Source organism: Equus caballus, chromosome 18, assembly GCF_041296265.1.
Source record: "Equus caballus isolate H_3958 breed thoroughbred chromosome 18, TB-T2T, whole genome shotgun sequence".
In the NCBI taxonomy this organism is placed as follows: Eukaryota; Metazoa; Chordata; class Mammalia; order Perissodactyla; family Equidae; genus Equus; species Equus caballus.
The window spans coordinates 24,718,409-24,742,605 of record NC_091701.1 but is presented as its reverse complement, the minus strand read 5'-3'; the positions used below and the strand labels follow the sequence as shown (position 1 = coordinate 24,742,605).

General features: G+C 35.5%; 1 protein-coding gene across 4 annotated transcripts in view; it reads left to right on the top strand.

The window, feature by feature from the left end:
* Positions 1-24,197, top strand: part of LRP1B (LDL receptor related protein 1B) — a 1,824,397-nt gene that overhangs the window by 1,342,423 nt on the left and 457,777 nt on the right. For all 4 annotated transcript variants that reach the window (XM_070241833.1, XM_023622537.2, XM_023622536.2 and 1 more), the window contains 2 exons: positions 18,663-18,797; positions 19,396-19,525. In XM_070241833.1, coding sequence (XP_070097934.1) covers positions 18,663-18,797; positions 19,396-19,525 — 265 coding nt within the window. The remainder of the gene's footprint in view (positions 1-18,662; positions 18,798-19,395; positions 19,526-24,197) is intronic.

The window sequence follows — 24,197 nt, the reverse complement described above, 5'->3', positions numbered from 1 at the left end:
ATGCATGTGGTGAGAAATTAAGTTCTCAAATTCAGAAAAATACATGGCCCTCATGTTCACATTTGTGGATTCAGAATAACCACAATAAAATACAGAATTAATCACAAGTTAACCTTGTGAAGCATAGCTTGCATTATTTCCAGGTTATTATCAGTGCTCTGAGCATTAGAATTTTTCAACTATGATTCAGGCTAAATTGGTTTTAATGATTTTAGTCTAGGTGACTAGCAAAATAAAATAATTAGGAAAAACCCTATGTATTCACTGGCTTAGCAAAACTATAATTTGATTCGATATTAGACAAAATTATTTATTTATTCGGTGAAAAAGTTATTTTTTACTAAATTTTTGACTTGGAAATATTTTAAAATTTCTTGTTCTAGATTTCCTTCTTTTGGGAAAGGCAAAAATCTTAATTTATTGCTATTTTTGCCAACTCTATAAATAGGAAGGGAAAAAATGAATCTTATATGTGAGGGAATTGGAAAGGCGCTGAAAAGTCCCTCTTACTCCCAAATTTCTTTCATCATTAGAACAGGAAAACACCATTATCTCCAGAAGGTCCCTTCAAGTGTTTATTTATCAGCTGTATCATGAATTGTATATTAACACAATCTTGAGTACTTCTTGGTGCCAAACACTCTTCTACATATTGAAGGTGCAGCCGGAACAAAACTGCCATCTCTCTTTTCATGGAGCCTACATCCTAGTGGGAAAACTAGATAACAAACAATCACTCTCCCCACCCCCCAATAGAATTTGATGAAGAAGCAAGAGCAGTTTAAGGACTAAAAGATTCAAAACAGCTGCTATTTTAGACCATGTGGTCAGAGAAAACTTCTTTGAGAGGTGAATTTTAGCCAGCAACTGAATGAAGGAAAAGTGAATCTGGCACCGAGTCATTGGAAGGCAGAGGCACAGGGAGCCCTAAGATGGAAATGGGTTGATTGTTGAACTAGTGAGGAGGCCAGTGGGGCACAGCCCTGCGAGCCATGCTGGCTGAGAAGTAAATTTTTTGACATTTGGGTGGAAATTGACTTCTTATCTTCTACTTCTTGAGTCATATAAGTGACAGGGTAATGAGAATCCAATCTTTGATTCTCTCTGCTCTCCAGATAGGGTTGGGGGCTTTAACTTCTATCAACTTTGACATTGTCCTTCAGACCACAATGGGAATGTCCCATTAAATTATATATGCCTTTATTTTTATTCTGCCACTATTTTGCCTAGTTTTTGATTAGAGTAATAACAGTGAACACTGAATGCATGTATACTATATGCCAGACACTGTTTTAAATGCTTTAAGTGTATTAACTCACTTAATCCTCATGAAAAACTTATGAGGAGGTGCTATTGTTATCCCTGTGTTACAGCTGGGGAAACTGAGGAACAAGAAAGGTTAAGCAATTTGCTTGAAAGGGTGTTGCTGGTAAAGGGAAGTGTTGAATTTGATTTGGATTTTGAATGCATGTAATCTGGACCCAAAGTATGTACTCTCAGTCTCTGTACTTTCTTCTCACACATTTAAAACAAAACCTGTAAAATGTAGAAATGTTGACCAAATTTATAGATGACAAAATATCTTGAAGAGCTGGAAGCCATTCATGAATTAACTAAGATAGCCAATGAATTAATACTAGCATGGATGCTGAAGACTGCAATGTAAGGTCTTGGAACTGACTTTCCATGTTTTCCATCTTGCGATCATGTGGGCAATTTGACCTTAATCTAATCTCTTCCGATTGTTTCTGTTCAGTTATGGTATTCATTGATTCAAATATTTTCCATTGTGTAGAATGGCTTCACTTGGTCAGATTTGTTATCCCTGGGTGGGGGAGGCTATAGTTTGCCAAATGATTCTTCAAATGTCTGCATGCCCTGGTAATGAGAAGCAGACACCATATACTTCTTCAAGTAAGCTTGTTTGTAGGCTGAGCTTCCTTTCATCTTGAGGAATGGTGATTACTGAACATAATGTTGATTACTAACGCATGGACAACTCCTTCCTTCTCTTAGAAATCTTCTTTTGTTATTCAAAGTTATTTTTAGCTTCATCCATTCATACTTAAATTTAAAAAAAATCTCTGAGGTACATGTGGATACCTGTTATGGGCTGAATTGTGTCCCCCAAAGCTCTTAATGTTGAAGTCCTAATGTCCAGTATCACAGAATGTGACTATTATTAAGACAAAATGAGGTCATATGGGTGGCTCTAATCCAATATAACCAATGTCCTTATAAAAAGAGGAAATTAGGATACAGACAACACACCCAGAAGAAAGACCATATGAAGATAAAGGAAGAAGACAGTCATCTACAAGCCAAAGAAAGGGGTCAGAATGAAAGCAATCCTGTGGACACCTCAGTCTCAGACTTTTGGCTTCCAGAACTGTGAGAAAATAAGTTCCTATTGTTTAAGCCATCCAATTTGTGATATTTGTTATGGCACCCCTAGGAAACTGATACAATACTCAAATATATTACATAACAAATGATCACAAAAGCCATTTAAAATGTCTGTTCTATTGGAGGGGAGACTCGGTAAATATTATAGGAAATTCAGTATCTGGAATTGACTATTTGTTTAAGTTGAAATGTGTACATTTAATTCCATGTTCTTTTTCCAAGGGAGGTAGATAAAAAGGGAAATTCCCTTTTCTACACACAACCTCTGAATTTATCACCCTACGCGAAACCTACTCTTTGTCCTTATTTCAACTTTTGGTGATCTGATTCCACCTACCTGTGTTTCATTGTTTCAGTGCCTATTTGGCATTTTTCTCCCTCTTTTCAGAGCACGTATTCCTCAGCCAGTTATTTCAATAATGGACTATAAATCTTTGCACTCCTTGCTCTTCCGACATTCCTTCTTTGCAAATCCCCAAATCCCTGTAAAGCCTACAATTTTCTTTCTCCATCCCCATCCCTGTGGTAGCTACACATTATATGTCACTTTAAATCTTCAACCCATCCTGCAATCTCATTCTCAGAAGATACCTTTGGACCTTAGTTTATTGCGAGTACTAGGCTGGTGTCGCAAAGTCAAATGACTACAGGGGCCAGGGGAGTTTCGTGTGAGAATGAAGTAGTTAGGGAGAGAGGGGGGCCTAGTGGGGACTGACTGTGGCAGACCACACTGCAAATGACATAGAGGGGACAGAGGCTCCTTAACTGTACATCATTTCAGTGATGCAGTATTGGTAGCCCTGAGTTGCCACCAGTTCCTTTTTTTTTCCCTAAGTAACACTATAGAAGATAATATTGTAGACCAGATAAAACACATTTAGTTTGTGACCAGTTTGAACTCTTTGATGTAGGGCAATAGGCATAAGCTTTTCTATACCTTCTCTTATCCACATTTCAAAATATTCATGTCTTAGGCATGCTTAAGGTTGACTGGGGCAAGTGTCTGTGAGTAAAAAAGGAGATTGAGACAGATGAGATTGGGAGAAATTGGAATGCACTATAGGGCTGACTCCTGTGGAGGAGAAAGGGAAGGAACGTTGGATAGGAAAAGTCTTAGACTGCAGTGCAATTCTAAGAAATTTTTAGCAAGGTTGATAGGGAGTTCTTTTTTTTTTGCTGAGGAAGTTGAGCTAACATCTGTTGCCAATCTTCCTCATTTTTTGTATGTGAGCCATCACCACAGCATGGCCACTAACAGACTAGTGGTGTGGGTCTGTGCCTAGGAACTGAATCTGGGCTGCCAAAGTGGAGCATGCTGAACTTAACCACTATGCCACTGGGGCTGGCCCTGATAGGGAGTTCTTGAGCCAATGTTGCCATTTAAAGGAGTTGTATATTTCATAGGAATGGGTCTGCCTCAGTATGCATGTTACACTCAGTTGTTGCCTGGGAACAGTGTTGGAAGTGGGGCCTTGGTATGAATGGTGGATTCAGTCAATGATGGTCTTCATACTCAGAGATTTGAGAAATGCATGTTGATGACTGACAAAGACCATCCTTTGTTCTAAACAGATATGTCTCTACACAGACTTGGGAAGTAACTGCTCCATAGTTCCTGTAGCCCTCTCTTCCTGTGGGGAAATTTAGAAGAGGATGGTTAGTGGGACTGACTACAAGGAAGGTGTTAAGCTTTACTAGGGAAGATTGGACAGCCTCTGCAATCTCTGAGAGTCCAAAAGGATGTTTCAGGAGCCGACACTCTTAGGAAAATCCATCCAAATATCCTCATCCCGTATTTCAGGACTCGAGGTCTTACAAAGCAGGTCTCTGATTTTAGCATAGCAGACCTGCCTTTACTGAGTATTTAAACATCTCTGGGGCTCCGTAGAGCTAACTATTAGATCTTATGTTTGCTGCTCAGCTGTGTCTACTCTTCCACTGCCTTTTTGTAATCTCCCCAAACTGACTGTCACATTTAGTTTTAACTGCTTGTTAATAGCTCTCAGTTTCTCATTATCCCTCTGTAGAGTGTCATTACAAAGTAGCAGTAACCAGCCAACTCTGCTGTCTTTGTAGTCATTGTTTCTTCCATATTTTTCAATTACATGAGTCATTGCCCCTGCAAGGATGTTTTCTCTTTAACAAGATGTTTTCTCAGGTCACTTTTCATGAAATTTTTAGTAATTGAACATCACATGCCAGGAACTGTCCAGGCCCCATGTGTCACTCAGGGCCATGTCTTCTTTGCCTGTTGTGTGGAGATTGAGCTAGAGCCAGAGCCCCATCTTCCCATTTATTTTCTTAGACTACTCCTGACACCGCTTGTGTTAGTTTCAGTCCTCTGAGAAGCAGAGCCAAGACAGGCTTATGTCTTACTGAAGAAACATCTGAGAAAAAACTGAGGAGAGTTGTCAGATTGCAATATAGGTCTGATCTGTATGAAAGATAGAGAGAAGGAAAGAAGGTTAGATAGGAAAAGCCTTAGATTGTGGTTCAGTTTGGTAAAGTTTCAGGAAGGCTGTTGGGGAGCCAAAGTCACCTGCCAACCCAAAGCTGTCCATCAGAGGAGTTCCACATGTTGCAGGAATGGGCCCACCTTAGTATCCTTGCCTCACAGTCATCAGCCGAGAGCAGTCTTGACACAAACATGATAGTAGATTCAGAACTGCTGCTGGGACCATCTGTCAGTTATACGCTCTAAAATTAGAGATCTGACAAGCTCATTTTCAGGACTGAGGGGTTTCCTGGAACATTCGACTTTTAGTGCTAAGACCAGGAGAGAACTGGGCAAACTGGGATTATTGGTCATCCTACCTGTGACAGTATCATTACCACTGTCATCATCATCATTGAATAAAGTCCTAAGTTCTTAGCACTAAAAGCTACCGTTTCGTAACATATAAACTAGCTGTGTTACACAAATCAACACCTTTCAAATCTGATTTCTGACTCTTCTCTATTATTTCCTCTTTTTCCAATGAACCGCATGTTCCCTCATGCTATGTTCTCAGAGCTTCTTCCAAGAACAGTCTCCCAAATGGATGTAATCTTTCCCTTTTGTGGATTCCAGTTACAATTTCTGCATATTTTCTTTAGTATACTCTCTAATTTATGGTTATTCATGTACAATTTCTTTATTTCTTTTCTGAATTCCATTTTCCTAGAGAGCAAGACTCAAGTCCAATTTATATTTATACCTCCATGATGATTGAAAATATCTCTTCAATGTAGCACGTACTCAATTAGAGCTTGTTTTCAATTTTTCTGCCCCATTGAATTGGCACTGAACTTTTCCATCATGTATTATTGTTTATTGTCCTATGAGTTTTCTTCTGTATTATAATTTTCTTAAGGTTAAGCAAATGTATTTCTAGAATTCTGCATACCAAGGACATATCTGTGTGTCAGGGTGAAATTTATTAGATGAAGCCAGATTACCTAATTAAAAATGATTATAGGGGATTCTTTTAAGCAAATATTTCCATATTTTGATTTCTTTTATATTTAAGTATAATTTGCCTATAGTAAAATGCTGATGTTAAGTGTGCCTTTCATTCAGTTTTGATGAATAAATCAAAAGATATAAAATGCTTCTATCACTTTGGCAAATTCTCTCTTGCTCCTACCCAGTTAATGCCTAGGCTCAGAAACAGTCACTGTTCTGACTTTTATCACCATAGGTTAGTTTTGCGTATTCTAGAATTTTATATAAATGGAATCACACAATATGTTTTCTTTTGTGTCTGATTCTTCCACTTCACACAATATTGTTGAGATCTCTCATATCGTTGCATGTGTTAGTAGTGTGTTCCTTTTTATTGTTGAGTAATATCCCGTTGTGGAAATGTATCATAGGCTATTTATCCATTTTTCCATTTATGAATGTCTGTGTATATTTCTAATTTGTGGCTTTTATGAGTAAAGCTTTGGACTTTCTTGTACACAGCTTTTGTGGACTAGTTTTTATTGTGGACTTGCTTTATGATTTAATTATCAAATTTCGTACACTGGGGTAAAATCACAGCAACAAAATAAGACACATATTATAGGATTTATAGGATAACATTCTCCTTCATACGGGTCTTAAATAAAGTCTTCTTCCCGTCATGCATTTGCTAAATTTGAAGTCCAAAGGAAGATGGCAGGTCCACTCAGTCACTCAATAGATTTCCTAAAGCACTGGAGTTTCCTTTCTAGACTCCTATCCAATTATTTACTAGTCTGTCACTGTTTTTCTTTTAATATCTAAGAGGCTTGGAGCTCAAGGTAATATAGCAGAAGAAAAGGATACACATAGACACACACATACATAACATACCTACAGAGAGGGAATTGTTATCCCTCTACTTTGATAATTGAAAACATTTCAAGTTAGCTACTTCGACTAACTTGAAAGGACAAGTCTTTCTCCTCGATCTGCCCTTCTTAAGATGTTCTATCACAAACTTTCTAAAACTATTTCATTTGTATTCTCATTGAATCAAAATTTCTTAAGGAGTTTTGTATTTCTTTATCTCTCTGGGATGTATTACATTATATTATATTTTGTAAAATGTTTGAGCCTACCTTATGATTATTATTTTTTTTTTTGTTAAATTACATCTCTCTTCATTTACCTGATAATGCAAGATGATATGGGGGTCTTTTTAATTTTTTCCATCTCATCCTAGTTAATTTTCTAATATAATATTTAAGCTCTCATTAGCACGAGCATAGTCTAATTGAGGTGAAAAATCACCCCTTACCTGAGCTTCTTCAAGACTCTATACTTTTAGTAATCCCGTTTCTGATTCTGAGCTAGACTAAGAATATGACTATTTCTAATATGTACCCTCCAAAGCCTAGCTCACGTAAGTACTTTCTTTGCTTTCAGGTTTTTTTCTTTGTTTGTTTTACTATTTCTCCACTACTAACCTGAAAACTTTGTGGTTAACAGAGCACAGTTCTGTTAAAATTTTACTGAGAGGCCAGCCTGGTGGCACAGCGGTTAAGTGTGCACGTTCCTCTTCAGCGGCCTGGGGTTCGCCAGTTTGGATCCCGGGTGAGGACATTGCACCGCTTGGCGAACCATGCTGTGGTAGGCATCCCACATATAAAGTAGAGGAAGATGGGCACAGATGTGAGTTTAGGGCCAGTTTTCCACAGCAAAAAGAGGAGGCTTCGCGGCAGATGTTAGCTCAGGGCTAATCTTCCTCAAAAAAAAGAAAAAAAAATTATTGAAATTGTTGGAGTTTCTTAGTTTCCTTCATGGATAAAATACTGAGAGTGTCATCCAAGAAAATTATGTTAGAGATTAGAGCTTTTAGATATATTTTGTTATCATGAAAGCTTCTGAATCTGATTATGAATTATAATTAAAACAGGACTTCTTTTCAATCTGGTGGGGCACTTTTTAAACTTTTACAGTGGAAACTTTCAAACATGTATGAAAATGTAGAGAGAAGAATATAATGAATCCCTCATGTGCACATCACCCATTTCAATCCATGACCAATTTGTTTCGTCTAATTCAGGCAAATCCAAGACATCATATAATTTTATTATTGAGTTGTTACTAAACAATATGAGACAAATATTATATCTTTTTGTGTATAGCTTGTCAAACATTGTTGTAATTTTAAATATTTAGAATTTCAAAAAATGCTTTGATTCTTGAGCTTAAGCTTCATAAAATCACAGTTTTCTCATTTAACTTACCGTTGATATATAATGAAATTTATTATAAAATGATGCTTACTATAATTACATCCTGCCCCCTGATTTTACTATTTTGCCATAGGAAGGAGCACATAATTTCATAAATAGGACAATCAATGCGTATTTGTTCTTTAACTCATTCAATAATCAGCTAAAATGTTACTGCCTTATTAAATTATTTCTTATCTTCTCAGCAAATTATTTTTTATCTTACCCTTCTTTGCTGTAGATAATACTCTGTTTTTTAACTATTTTATCATTTATTTGATTCTATTTTTATTATTATTAATTGAATATCAACATTTATTCAGTTGGCATGTATGGAAAACTGGAGATAGACATTGTGAATCCAAGATGAATGAAAATCATTTTCAATCTACTGGAAAGGAAGATACATAAAAAGTGAGCTGTGTAATACTCTGTGCTAAGTACAGCTTTAGAGGTAAGCACAGGTTATTGTGAGAGCAACAAGGAGGATACTGAGCTAGACTGGGATAGTTAAGAAGGCTTCTTGGAGGAGGAATGCGTTAGTCTTAATGTCTGAATAAGAGTTTCCTGCTTAAAAAGATGCAGAAGAAATGACATGAGAAAAGGCACTGAGGCAAGTAATGACATGATAGGTCTGTGTACAGGGAGTAAAGGTGACCACAAACAAGATGGTGCTGCTAGAGTCAAGTCTGAGGCAGGAAGATGTGCTGGACAAGACCAAAGAAGTAGTTATAGGCTGAAACTTTTCCAGGAGAGGAGAAAAGTGTACACCCTTTATAACTGATTAAGATAGTCAAATACAGGGAGGAAAAATATTATAACTGTTTATATTTATTTTTTCTTGTTCCGTTTAAAAATGTATATTTTCATGCATGTTTCATGTATGTGTACGTATATAATGGATTCAAACATATATATTAAGGATGAGTACTCAAATTATTTTACTCATCAAAAAAGTTTGTAGGCCACTATTCTCGATCATAGATGGCCTTGTATGACTTACTAAGGAGTCTGAACTTCATCCTAGGGTCATGAGAAACCTACAAACATGAACACTGGTAAACAAGAAGATCTGATTTGCATTTTAGCTGTTACCCTAACAGTTGTGAGAATGGGTTTGAGGAGAATAAAATTATAGGAAGGGAGATCATTTAGGAGGCTGTTGCAATCATGTAGAAGAGAGATGGTAAAGACCTGAATGAAACTGTAGTGGTATATGCAGATTAAGAAAAAAAGAAGTAGTAGTTAAAACATGCAGAACTTGGCGACTGACTGGATGTAGTGCTAAGATAAATAGATGCACATGGAATCAAGCATAACTCTCAGGTCTTTAGTTTGGGTGATGGGGAGTTTATTCCTCACATCAACTGAGAGAGAGCACAGGTAAAGGAAGAGATTTAGGGCAGCTCTGATGGGTTTATCATCTAACATATTGAATTTGAACTTTTTGATGGCAAGAATGCACACCTTCCTGCTTGACCATTCATTCATTGAGCTTTTGTGTCTCTACAGTCCAAAGTATTGCACCAGCTTCTGAGGAGCTAACTAGGAGGAGAATATGGAGTCTTCCTTTAATGTACTCCTAATGTAGGCTGAGAAACAACTTCATCTTATCATAAAATGTTAGGTAATGTATGTGGCTACCAAATACTTATAAGAGGGTGACTAATTATCTGGGAAGATTAAAGCTGGCTTCCTGGTTATTTTTGTATCCTCTATAATACACACAGCTCTCAATAAAAAATATTGATTTACATTTTTTCTATTTTAAGCAGTAATTTATTCACAAAAAAGAATTGCATTTTTTTCTGAAAACCCAAGCAGAGCATGAGTTTTATTATCATGTGAGCTATGAGTCAACAGTAGTAAAGTCAAACTAGAAAATAATCATATCATAAGAATCTTATATATCTATCTGTCACCTATGAATCAGGTGATATGCATAGACAATTAAGATGGCCATTGAGGAGAGAGATTTTATTGATTCTTTAACAGTGTTAATAATAACTTTTTCTTACCCTGAAAATTTTTAAATTTTTTTGGCCGGGCCTTAAGTACAATAAACACTGACAATTTCAAGTAATTTGTAGAGCAAATTTTCATGTAACTTTTAATAGTAAACTTAACTTTGCCTTTCTGAAAATGAGATGCCACTGTGCATCCAAATCAATGTTAACTTTTAATATGAAAAATTCTTAGACAGTGACTTTGGAAATATCCAGCAATGTTTGATTGTTTATTTTCAAGAGATTTTCTATCTCTTTTGTTATTTCCTTGGATGAGATTAATTAAAATTAGATTTCTCTCCTTTTGCAAAGGAAATATTTAAATATTTTAAGATTTAATGTTTTAAATTTAATGTTTAAATTTAAACATTTAATGTTTTAAATGTATAAAGATGATAGTATGTTAAACTAAAACCACGTTAAAACTTCGAAAGTATGTAAAGTTACCAAATTTATTAGTCAGTATACTTTTCATTTTGTTAATTCATATGCTTTGTGTTTTTTAATTTAAATAGTTCATACTTTATTATATTTACTATGTACTAGGCATTAAGTGCTTTAACAGATTGATTTGTTTAATCGTCACAGCAACTCTATTATGTCCAATTTACATATTGGGAGACCGAACAGAAAGATAAAGTAATTTGTCCATGTCATAGAAACACGAAGTAGAGGAGTTGAGATTTTCAACTCAGGAAATCAGAACATAGTATCCAAGTGTTTAGTTACTATGCTACATGCCTCTTTTCAGTAAACTTAAGTAAGGTATTTTTTTCACCAAGGGTGATGATGAAAAAAAAGAAATCCAAACATATTTGCTGGGAAAGCCTCTGTTTTTAAGGTGTATACTCCATCTTTGTCTGATTTACTAATTCGAGGCATAGCATAGAAACCAACCATTTGAGGAACAAGATTTCTGCCTTTTCTCTCTTCAAAAATAAAAGTGAAATGGAATGGCAAAGTTTTTTGAAATGGGTTGATGGTTTCTTGAAGAAATGTCTGAGTAGGTGTCCCCTGAAGACAAATCTATTCAACATGCTGTCTCGATTTAACGACTTAGTTCTAGGAGTCTGAACAGAATAAATTAAAACGATTTCTCCTTGGAGCTGCTGTCCGTCCTTTTCTAATCTGAAGAAGATGAGAGTGTGACAGCACATTTTAGTCTCATATGCTCCCCGAAAGTCAACATTAGGCACACAAGGACTGTGAGAACTAACTTAATGCAAATGAAAAACAGCACAGTGCAATTGCTTTGAAGAGAAAAAACAGTGAATGCTTAAGAAAATGTGAAAGATTCTTTTCTTTAATCTGAGAGGAAACAGTTCAAAACCTGAAAGTGGAATTACTTTTATAATAAGTACACTTAATGCAAATTCCATTCAGGACACAAAAGCAAGATAGGCATATATTTCTTATTTGATAGAGGAGTAATTTAAAAGAGAATGTACATTATTTAAAGTTTCATAACATTGTACCTTAAGGGGATTAAGATATCTAAAACCTTTAAAGTCTGCAGATTTTATTTTGTTTACTCACAAGGATGGAGTTCTTAGTAATTTGTTGCTGTAAGAAAATTGCCCATTTGTGTTTATATTGATTTGCCTTTCTCAGGATGAAAGAAGCAAATATAATTCATTAGCACTTTATTATTGAATCCCTTTTAATATGGAATATTGAGAACTTATTAGCCTGCAAAGTGTTTGAAGAAATGCTTTTAAAGTTGGAAAAGAATAGAAAGTACAACTTAATTCACATCTGTACCCAGACGTCTGATGGATTCAGAACTGGTTGTCATCATTCTTCCTGAATGGTCCTGTTGTCCCTCCCTCTTATTATGAAGATGGTCACATTTATGAAATTGGTTCCTTATCTCAACTAGATTTCTGTGAACTATATTGTGCATCTCTCCTAATCCAAATGCTACCCAGTCTTCAAGGATCAGTGAAAGCCTCACTTCTTCTGTGAGGTCTTTCCTGATGACCTTGACTGACATTGCTTCCTTCTCAGTTTCTATAATTCTCATAGTCTGCTCCAGAGATTTCAGCTGGTGCATCATGGCACTGAATGTGCCCCAAATGGGGCATGATTGGAATGTAACAGCTGTACCAGTGGTACTAAACCTTTCTTTCTTACTATACAACCTACTGGCTAAAAAAAAAGAGATTTTGCTTAAAATACTTGTTTGTTTAGTTCATCAATAAATTATTTACTTATAAAGAATATGTCATTGCTATATTAAATATTATGATTTAATGCATTATAAAATATATACCTAAATAGGGATTTTTCTTTTTGAGGAAGATTAGCCCTGAGCTAACATCTGCCACCAATCCACCTCTTTTTTGCTGAGGAAGACTGGCCCTGAGCTAACATCCATGCCCATCTTCCTCTACTTTACATGTGAGATGCCTGCCACAGCATAGCTTGCCAAGCAGTGTGTAGGTCCGTATCCAGGATCCGAACTGGTGAACCCCAGGCCACCTAAGCGGAATGTGTGAACTTAACCACTGAGCCACTGGGCTTACCCCCTAAATAGAACTTTTAAAAGAACAAGGAACAAAAAAGTGAAAAACACAACTTTAACATTTTCTTGCATTGTCTTGGATTTTCTTGGTTTTCCTAGCCATTGACAACAGTATGTACACTGCCTTTGATGTCGCTTGTCTATAACATATAATTTTATATGTTAAAAAAATATATATATATCTCATCTTGTTCTAAAAATTATTTTATGTAGCTTCCAAAAATGCAGGAGTTGCAATGAAATGAACAATTAAAGTGTGAAGAAATGAGTGCTAAGAGAAAAATTAGGCAAGAAAAAATAACATGAAACTAGATAGAATGCATGTTGTAAAATTCTGTCTTTTTGCTAGAAGTGGGCAGCAAATTTAATTTTTGTATTTCCAATAACCAGTGCAAAGAGAGGAATACGATCAGTTTCAAGGCTCACAATGTCTACATAATTTGAAAGAAAAAATCAAATGAAAAATACATACCCGTGGCATAGGACACATAAATAGTTCAATAAAAGCCGGCTTATTGGGAGTGGCAAAGGATCAAAGCAGAGTAATCTCTCTATGAACTGCCTTGAGATTTAGCTTGATTCAGGCATAGGTTGAAGAGCAGTGATTTCTAACAGATCTGGGGCCAGTGGCATATCAGAATCCACTGAGCAAATTTTAAAAAACTACATTTTTTTTTCAAGTTAAAAGCCTCCCCCAACTAGAGTCAAAAAGAAAACCCAGCTCTGACATTCTGGAGACTATGTCAGGCTCTTCTCTCCTTGGAAATCCCTTTGGTTGTGAGCCACCACTAGCAATGAGGTTGTAATGTGGCTGAGGACTGGGTGTGGGGAGGAGGGAGTAGCATTTTATAGTAGAGATCTCCTAGACAAGATCTTGTACCCTGTTATATAATAAGAGTTTTTTTTCTTATCTGTACCTTTGATGGATTAACGAGTAATTCTCAGCCTGCAGACTACCCCAGACTAAACAATTTAAAATCTCTGAGGTGTAGCTGTATGTTCGATATATTTTTTGAAATTTCCCCAGGCAATTCTTATGGGCAGCCATTTGAGAACTACTGGATTTGAGCTATGTAGAGGCAGATCTGTTGCTGAGGTTGGGGGCAGTGGTTAGAGAGGGTTTCTTTTTAGAGAGTGGGTAATCAGAAAGGGGAGGGAATGATAAATTGAGAGGAGAGGAGAGGAGACAAGCTGAGGATAAGGTGTGAGACTGGGGCACAAAATAAAGCTGCCACTGAAAAAGAACCTGTGGTGGGTGTGGCTAGAGCACTTTTTGGAATAAGGATTTCTAATTTTCAGTTTGAAGTGTTTAGGCTATTATAAGAAATCTCCTTATCTCATGCTTTCATAAATTCTGTGGCACTGTTTGTAGTTCATGTTTATATGAATAGTTGTGCTTGTGAATGTGGGTGGGAGAATAAGAAGTGGATTAACGAAAAGGACTGAGTCTGGTATCTGGGTTGAAACGACGCAGAACAGAAACAAAATATTGCGTTGAGACACATGATGATTGGAAAAAGTAGGAGTGATGTGAGAAAGTCTCTTTCCAAAAATTAGAGAAGGTGATTTTTGAAAAAGCAAAAGATAAGTTTGGATTAGAGGTAACTATTAATATCTGTTAAAGTTTTAGGATGGAAATCAGTTTGGAAACCATTATCTTGACTAAACTAGGGGAATTAATGAAGTCCATGGCCTTAAGGCAGCCTTTGTAAATGTAGAAACAATTGTATTTCTGGCCTGGCTGGTAGGGTCACTGCTGACAAATGATGATAACAACCATGGAGAATGCTTATATTTCTGACCTTAAAGGAGAAAGATATCTGCAACTAGTTCATCTGAAAGTGGTAGTAAATTGAGGCCAGGAGAGAGAAAATAACTGTGAAAGTCTCATGGTAAATGGTAGAGCAATGGTAGGATCCAGCCCCAGACTCCTTGCACTCTGGTCTGCTATCTTCCTAGTGTGCTGGTGAGTATTTCACTAGGAGAGAGAAGCATAGTAATCTTATACATTGTATTTTATCTGGTTTCTTTTTCACATGTGTATGGTGTTTTCTGAAATAGCATGTAAATCTAGGCCAGGAAACGACTTTGAATTTTCTAGGACCCAGCAGCCCAAGATAACACGGACTCTAGTGTGTTCACAACAAGTGATCAATAAATGTTTGTTAATTAATCTCAGGAAAATAGACATCTAAGGGTGAAAGGACTTTAAGAGACTTGTATTTCTTATTTCCTATTTTCAGACAGAACCATGCATAATCGAGCTTCTGTAGATGGCTAGCTCTTCAGCTCAACTCAAAAAGTTTAACTTTTCTCAGTGTCAAAAAGCCACTCCCTTGCTTCATGGATAACTATCATTATGATAATATGTGGCTTTCTTTTGATTCTGACTGTAGTTACAATGCACAGTAGCTGACCCTATCTCTCTATATGGTAATCCCTGAAAATAGTTACCGTTTGTCCTATTTGTCTAATTATGCCTGTGGGGAACTAATTATAATTGTTATAATCTTAAATTACAAATTCTATTTTCCAATCTTTAATTATATTATACATTACCAGTTATCATATGTCTTAAGATAGTGTAATTCAACTCCAGAATTGAACTCCATGATTACAGGGACTGTCTGTCATGTTCCCTACCACACTCCTATGCCTATAATAATGCTTAGCACATACTAAGAATTGTATAAGTATCCATTGATGGGGTTAATTAAAGTTAAAAAATATCATATTTTGGAATAAGTATCAGAAGAGTTATGATAGTCTTTTCTTCCCTTTTTATCTTTATACGTATTTCCATTTTTTATCTTTACAGTTTGTTGTAAAATTTTATCATCTTTCAGCCTGATTATATCCCTAATTAAAATATTCTTGACTTAATTTATGTTTATTTTGCAGATATTTCCAGATATCAGAAAACATATTCTTATATCTTAGTGAAATTATTCCATTTAAAGTGTGTAGGTGTGCAATATATATACAAAAAAAATGATAAGGAAAGGGATTTGGATATGAATGAGTGGTTTAATTCTCCATCCTCTTGATCCTCCTTAATGCATCAAGACATGATTAATTTGCTCGCTAATATCCCAAATATACCTAATAGAAAGAACACAAGCAACTCTCAGTTCCTCAGTGCTGTGATCTAGTGGACTTGACCATTGAGAGATAGCCTCAGCATTACAAATTAATCTATTATTCACAAAGTGAATATTTATGAAGTATCTACTGCACCTGTGTCTTCATTGGTAAAAATTGGGTCAATTGCAGTCCTCTACCTATGAAGTATCTCAGTCTGTTTTTAAGAAGAAATGCACAAATGCAATTTCAGCTCAGTGTAATACTAAAGGCATGTGCAAGATCTAATGGTATATGTGAGAAAGAACCCTTCCTGATTATATGGAACTTTAAATTTTTGCATTGCTGGCAAAGCTATTAGAGAGTGACACAAAAATAAGACCACACAGAAATTTAGGGTCCTTTCTTCTAGGACTTGTGAAGATTGTTGTGAACGTTGCGTTTGAACTCCTGCAAAAATCTCTGTCTGTGCTACTTATATGCCACTCATGCTACACTATTGTGAATTGTTAGTCAGTTTTTCATGTTCATACCTCCTGTTCCTTGATGAGCTTATAAAGTTTCTCATGGTGAGAGCTGTTTCTTCCTTGTATCCTCTCCCAACCAGTCTTTGTTCAGCACAGCACATTCATTCACTGACACACCAAACATTTACTCTGAGCTTACTTTGTGCCAGGCACTATTCTAGTGTCAGGGATAAAGCAGTGAAAAAAATAAAAAGTCCCAGCCCTCCAAGAGATTGTATTCCTGTGAGAAAAGGCAGACACTAATGAAAAAAAACAATAAATATATAACGTGTTTGACAGTAATAAGTGCTATGGGGAAAAATAGGGTTGGTAAAGAGGATAGAGCCTGGTAAGGAAATAATTTTTATAGAGTAGTCAGGGAAATTTTCAGTAAGAAGTGGGATATTTGAGCTAAGACACAGCTGTGCAGATTTCTGGGAAAAGAACCTTCCAGACAGAAAGGAAAAGTAACACAAAGAACCTTAGACTGAATGATATTTGGTTTATTTTAGGAAGAAGAAGATCTGTGTTACTAGAAATTGATGAATGAGGGGAAGAGTGGAAGGTTATCAGGTGAGAGAGGGTTGAAGGATGTGAGTAGATATGAAGGTCATAGGAAGGAACTTTAATTTTACTTTGGATGAGATGGGAAATGATGAGAGAGTTTGAGTGGAGGGCAGAGAAAGGAACTTCTTTATTTTTTTAAAAGGGTAACAGTGGTCCCTAAGTGGAGAAAAGACTCATGAGGAAAGGGGAGTACTGAGGCAAAAGTGGGAGCTGGCCATTAAGTTAGGAGGTTATTGCAATACTTCAGGCAAGAGTTGCTAGTGACTTGGATTACATGATAAGTAGTAGAGAGTGTGAGAGGTGGTTGACTGATGGATATGATTTGAAAGAAGAATTAGAAAAGCCAAAAATACTTGGTAATAGATTGACTATGAGAACATTTGGTGATGGATTAGATGCAAAGTGTGAGAAAAAGTGATCAAGGACAATATGAGCTTTTTAGCCCTAGCAACTAAAGATGGAAGTGTCATCATTCATACCACCAAGGCCTGGGAAGTTATGTGGAAGACCGCAAGAGAAATGTGTTTCAGGTAGAAATCTAGAATTTGTCTTTTGTGTATCAAGATTGCCTTTTCTACATAGAAGTGGAGATAAAGTAGGCAGTTGGATCTATGGGTCTAACGTTTGCGGAAGAGAATTAGAGTCTGCATATGATGCTTAATATTTACGCAAAAATCATGTTCATTTTGTTGATTGATTCACTCTTTGAATAATGAAAATATGTTAACTGATATTTTACAAAATTGGAAAAGTCAAACAAGCCCGTGTTTTCCAGATATATATTTGAAAATATTATCTCTGCTCTGCTTCAAACAGTTGTGTATTTGACAACCATTATTGAGAACAGGGATTATTTGGAATCTTTTCCCAAATAGGTAAAATAGTGCAGACTACATTTCATTTGAAATGGAATCCCAAAACTTACTGATAAATGGATTTATTATACTAATTGCTTTTTCTTTGTTTTCATCATCTGTCACTGTGCCAGAGGGAAATTATACTGGTCTTAAAGGATTTGTTCTTCAAATGGCCATATAGGTCACAACACAAAAGCTTACTCTCTTAGTGGTAAATTTATTATTTAATGATTTGTCCCCAGTGTCTTTCTGGTGGCTATATTTAAAATCATTGGTCTATAATTGCTACCCTTTATGCATATGCATGCACATACAATATATTTCATTTATAGTCTTTAGACACATTTTTCATTCAAATATTCAACAAGCACTGTTATTTAAAGACTCTATGATAGCATAGAGCCATTTTTCAAATATTCTTAAACCCATTTGTACAATGAGAGTTTGAAAAATAATGTAAGGGGTTTGTAGTTGACATTTGGGAAACTAGCACTTCAAAAGGAATAACTGGATAATAAGGCACTTTTAAGGCTTTATACATTTTGAATGACCTTATGCTTAAAACCCCCTTGATATAATTGAAATGCCCTTATGTTTTTTCTCCGTTCTCTGCTTTGAGACTCTGTTGAGTTGATTGTCTCTAGTAGCATTCTTTTATCTTTAGAAGGGTGAGACACACGTATAGGTGTGAAAAGAAAAATAACACAGTTTGATATTAAGATTGCAAATTCATGGGTGACAAGTATTTATTAAGGTAAAATGAGTAGGAAAAAATGAAGAAAAAATAATAAAGAATATGATGTTATTTCCATATATGTTTCAAAAATATTTTTAAAAAACTGGTTCAATTCTTTCATGTTGTTTTAATATCTCTCTAACTATTTATATTAGTAAATTATCCTGAAGAATACTTATACTCTAGTACACCCAGGATGATAACCCAAAAAATACTGATGCGATGTGATCCTAATACATATATTGATACCTTTTATAGTGTGTGGTGTATTTTTTTTCTCTGTCTTATCTGTAGAAAATGATACCATCTACTGGACAGACATGGGCCTCAATAAAATTAGCCGAGCTAAAAGAGATCAGACTTGGAAAGAAGATATCATTACCAATGGCTTGGGAAGAGTGGAAGGGATAGCTATTGACTGGATTGCTGGTATAATCCATGGCTTTTTCTGTTTTCATTTCATGCCTATTTTGTTAGGGGCAAAATCTGCTTCATAAAAATTCTATTTCTGACTCATAACGATTTTTTTTCTACTTGTAGCCACAAGGGTAAATAGTCTCTTTTGCTTTTGGCTTCACTCTTTCTAATGCTCAAAAGCCTTCGGGAAAGTATTTTTAGGTAGAAGTAGATTATGTAGTGCTAATTTTGCCCAAATCTCTTGAGAACTCCATGAGGCAGGTAAACAAGTGTTAGAAGTTCTCTTTTGCCTGAAGCCAGTAGAAAGTTAAAATAGATCCCTTCTTCAGGTGAGAGAAGTTTCAACTTATTTTTAAGATATAAATATATCTCTATATGGTTTAAACTACAGATGTATGAGATTAGAAAGTATTTGTATATTAGTTTATTTACAGCTTTCTGCTAAGGAAATGTAGACATTAAAAAACAATATAGAGTGTAAGTAAATGATTTCTTGATAGCTATGTGATTAATTAGTTATGTGATAGCTATGTGATTAATTAGTTATTAGCCATAACTAATAATTTTTTTCCTCACAACTATATTATAAACACATCTGTATTTCTCCTAGGTAACATATATTGGACAGATCATGGTTTCAACTTAATTGAAGTTGCAAGACTCAATGGCTCTTTCCGTTATGTAATTATTTCCCAAGGCCTGGATCAACCAAGATCTATAGCTGTGCACCCAGAGAAAGGGTAATTTTAAGATTTACGTATATCTTTTGAATATTAAGTAAATTTTCTTAAGTTCCATTAAAAAAATCCAGACATCCATATTAATATTTACTTTTAGTTGTAGTGTTTGAAACAAAACTCAGAAATATCTTACTTAAGCAGAAGAAAAACTTTATTTTCACTCTGCTCATGTATATTTTTGTACATATTTGATGGGGTCATATTTATTATGCAGTTTTTTAATATACATGTAAATCTGAATGAGTACACAACATGTTTCTAGATTCTCTGTTTACAGTTCCGCCCTAGAACTGTTTACAAAATAGATGCTCAATTACTTGCTGAATGAATGAATAACCATTTAATAGCCGACCTCATTTGTCAATATTTCTAAAGCTTCAATTTCCATTTATATGTCTATGATTGCCAGATCAGCATGTTCAGGCCAAGCTTTTTTTTTTCTTGAATTCCTTTTGTCTACCTGTCTTAACATTTCCATTTTCCATTTGGATGTTTCATGAGCACCCAAACTATGTATATCTAAAATTGAAATGAATTTGATCTGCCACCAAGTTCTGCCGATTTTTTTCTTCTAAATCTTCTAAATTTCTTCTAAATCTTCTATCAATCTACCACTCTCCATCTTTGCTGTCTCCACCCTATTTAAATCTGTTCTTACCTTACATATATACCACTGCAGTAACTTCCCAATAGATCTCCTAATCTCGCCAAAGGCTAGAGCGACTCTTTTCTTTTAATATAAATCTTACTTAAAACCTTTCAAGGGATTACCATTAACTTTTGTGTAAAGTCCAGAATTTCTGTTTTGAGTCTTCTTAATCAGGCTGTATGTAAATTTTCAGTCTCAGACTCCTGCTTCTGGCTCTTCGCTATCTCAATCAATTTCTGTTGGACTTCTTAGTTTTTCAGATATTTTCAAATATTTTCTATTCTCTTCCACTCTCAGACTTTGAACAGCCTCTTTCCTTTATCTGCAATATTCTCCTTCACACTTTTACCTTGCTGAATTTTATTTATCTTTCCCTGGCTTTGCAAATAGATTAGATCGTTCTGTTTTATGACACCAAAGCACCCAGTACTTTCATTTTTATAAATTCTGTGCACCAATATTTGCTTATTTATTTATATTTATTTGTTTAGTAGCTCTATTTTTTTACTGGACTGGATAACATCTCTATTCTTCACTCTAACTCTGTGAAGAGAAGAGCCATGTGTGTTTGATTTATTTCTCTATCTCCAGGGCTTAGTACAGTGGCTGGAAAAGAATAATTGCTGACTGATAACTGTTTTCCTCTGAAACAATAATATAGGAATAGTCCTATTGTAAAACCTTATATTACTCCCCATTATTGTGTTTCTTGCATTGCTAATATGACTTGACTTTAGAGGTTTTTTTTTAAAGAGTAGATATTTTTATGTTAATAGAACTCCTATGCCTTTTGGAGTAGAAGAAATGTGACTGCATGGTGGTCACTCAAAGGTGTATTAGATAAGCAAGTGTAAGAAACACTGAATTAGAATGAAGTCAGTCTATGTGAAACATCAAATGAACTCATGAAAATCTACAACTTTTCCTATCATATGTTGCATGTTCTTTTCCTAATGTCATCACTTGTTCACTTTCTTGACAAAGGCTGTAAAATCAAGCCATAATATTAATACAGTGAAAAATAAAACAAAGAAAGTTAATATAGGAGAGAGAAATAATGCAAACAAATTTGTCACACTTCAGGCTAAAACTAAGGTTACAATATAAAAAGTGAAAAAGCTGCATTGGTTAGGAATGCTCTTGGATGCAAATTATATAATCTTTTTTTTTTTTTTTTTAAAGATTGGCACCTGAGCTAACAACTGTGGCCAATCTTTTTTTTATTTCCTCCCCAAATCCCCCCAGTACATAGTTGTATATTTTAGTTGTGGGTCCTTCTAGTTCTGGCATGTGGGACGCCACCTCAACACGGCCTAATGAGCAGTGCCGTGTCCGCACCCAGGATCCGAACCCTGGGCCTGTGAAGCAGAGCATGCGAACGCAACCACTCAGCCACGGGGCTGGCCCTGCAAATTGTATAATTTAACTAGAGTGTGTTAAGTCTATGGGAGCTTCACTTTCTAAGATTTTCAACTACCTTCTTTATGACCTTATATTTTTGTCTTACACTTGATGTTATGGCCCCATTGTTACACATGCTTGATATCTCATCAGGGAGCATGTTGACTTAAGGAAGGAGAAGAGTGATAGGACAAAACATCTTTTCCTTGCTGGGCTATATTGTTTTATTTGAGCAGGGAATTGTCTTAGTGTTAATCCCTTTGTTTTTCCTTAGCCTGAAGGGGATTACATGCCCATTCTTAGGTCATTTAATAGCCAAAGGGCAGAGATAATATTGACATATTTAGACAAGTTATGTTTCATCACCTGGGCTGGGGTAAGGTCCTAGACCAAATAGTATACACTGGATATCTGAACAAACTTAGTTTCTATTGCTAGGCAAGATCTTGAGGGGATAGATTTCAAGGAGACAATATGAGGAAGAATGAAACCAACTCTCTTTCTTGATTTTTCTGTTTTGGAGATCATTCCAACTCATTCTCCTTTCTTATTTCTTTTTTCTTTGACCTCTTAATGTTGAAGTTCCCCCGAACTTAGTCTTTGGTGTTATTCTCTTCTTCATTTGGTCATCTCATCCAATCTAAATGTTAAAGTCTCTAAAATGTATATACCCGGATCAGACCTCACTCCTGAACTCTAGACTTTTATGTTCAACTGCTTATTCCATATTTTCATTTAGAGATCTGTAGCAGATTTTATTTTCCAAGTTGATTACAACAATATCTGCCATCTTACATGCTCGTCTTACAATGTGACATTCACTCTTTCAAAAAAGAAAGGTGGAAGGCCTTTTCCGTACACTTGAATTTGAATGAGGCTGTGACTATTATGGAAGTGAAACTATTTAACTTCTGAGGCTATATCATAAAAGATAAAATGTCTACCTGGTTCTCTTGGGATGCTCTTAAAAGCCAGCCACTCTGCTGTGAGGAAGACAAGCAGCCCCACGAAGAGGCTACATGTAAGTGTTCCAGCCAACAACTCTAGCTAAGGTTTCAGCTGACAGCCAGTTACCAGTTGCTAGACGTGTTGAGTGAGTGAACCTTCAAATAACTGAGTCCTCAGCCATTATGTCACCTCAGCCTTGGTGTCATGGCAGTTGATGTGAAGAAGAGATGAGTTGTTCCTGCTGAGCTCTGAAAAAATTGCAATTCATAAGAAAATAAATTATTCTTGTTTTAAGCCTCTAAATTTGGAGTGGTTTGTTAAGCAGCAATAGATAACTGGAATAAGATCCATCAGAAATCTTAACCTTAATAGGTCCAAAACTCAACTGAATCTTTCTTTGCAATTATGACTTCTCCATTGGTAGCTGTCAATTCTATTATTTCAGCTGCTTAGGCCAAAACACTTGGTATCACCTTTGGTAGCTCTCTCACATACCCTATATCCAGTATACCAGGAATTCTATTACCTTTGGCTTCAAAATACATTCATACACTACCTACTTCTCAGAATTTTCATTGCTACCTGCCTAGCCTGAGCTGTTATAAATTTTGCCAACATTTCTGGGTTGTGGGTTACCATCTTCTACCCTTGTACTCCTATAGTCTGTTCTTCTTGAAGTTGCTAAGGATTCTTCTGGAATGTAAATGGCTGTCACTTCTTTGCTCAGAATTCACCAGTGGGTCCTCTTTCAGTCTGTTTAAAAGCTCACAACAAACCTACAGTGGCATTATTTTCTTCATTTATCAGATAAAGAAACTGAGTTACAATTTTAAATATATTACTCTGTCATCAATTTGATATGTGGGAGAGTTAGGTTTTTCTAAAATCCAAAGATTATGATATGTATGTGTGTACGTATGTGTGTGTTACATGTTACGTATATAGTGTTAAGCATTATAGAAATTAATAACCAAAAATGTCAAGCATATAAGAAAACAATTTTAGCAGTTTCAGGAAAAAATTATTATGAAAATTTAGAGGTTAAAACTATAAGTGAAAGAAAGAGTGAACAGCAATGAGAAAATGCTGGAAAATAATTAGGAAAGGAGGCTTATAAAAAAATTTTGAATTGGGTCTGACTTCCCTCTGTGCAATTTCTTGTCTACCATTGTGTGACCAGGGATGCATGCCTCTTCATATTAAGACCGGGAAGGGAGGGTGTAATTTTGTTTAATTGTAATAATAAAACACATTGAATGTGTCCACATCACACCCTTAAACTTGAAAATGAAAGTGTCCTCTTCCAGTATTTTAAAAATCTCTTTTTAAATTATAATTTATATTCAAACAATGAGTCATTATAGCCTCTATAGAGAAAATCTGATCAAGTGATGGACTGTGAATAATTATTTTAATGGTAAGAACAAATATAATTAAAATGTTATGAAGTTGCACAGATACATAGGAAATGGGTTTGTTTCTGATAAAGAATTTCTTCTCTTCATATTTGTAATAAGTCCAACACTTCATTTGTATTGTAGAGAACCTCTTGTGCCTGGCCTATTATAGATTCATGCAGTTCAACTTAAGGATCCTCTTGCTGCTACTTGTTGCTCTGTGGTTTTGCTTTTCATTTCTTATTGAAACCTGTTATACACCCTCAAGTTGTTATTC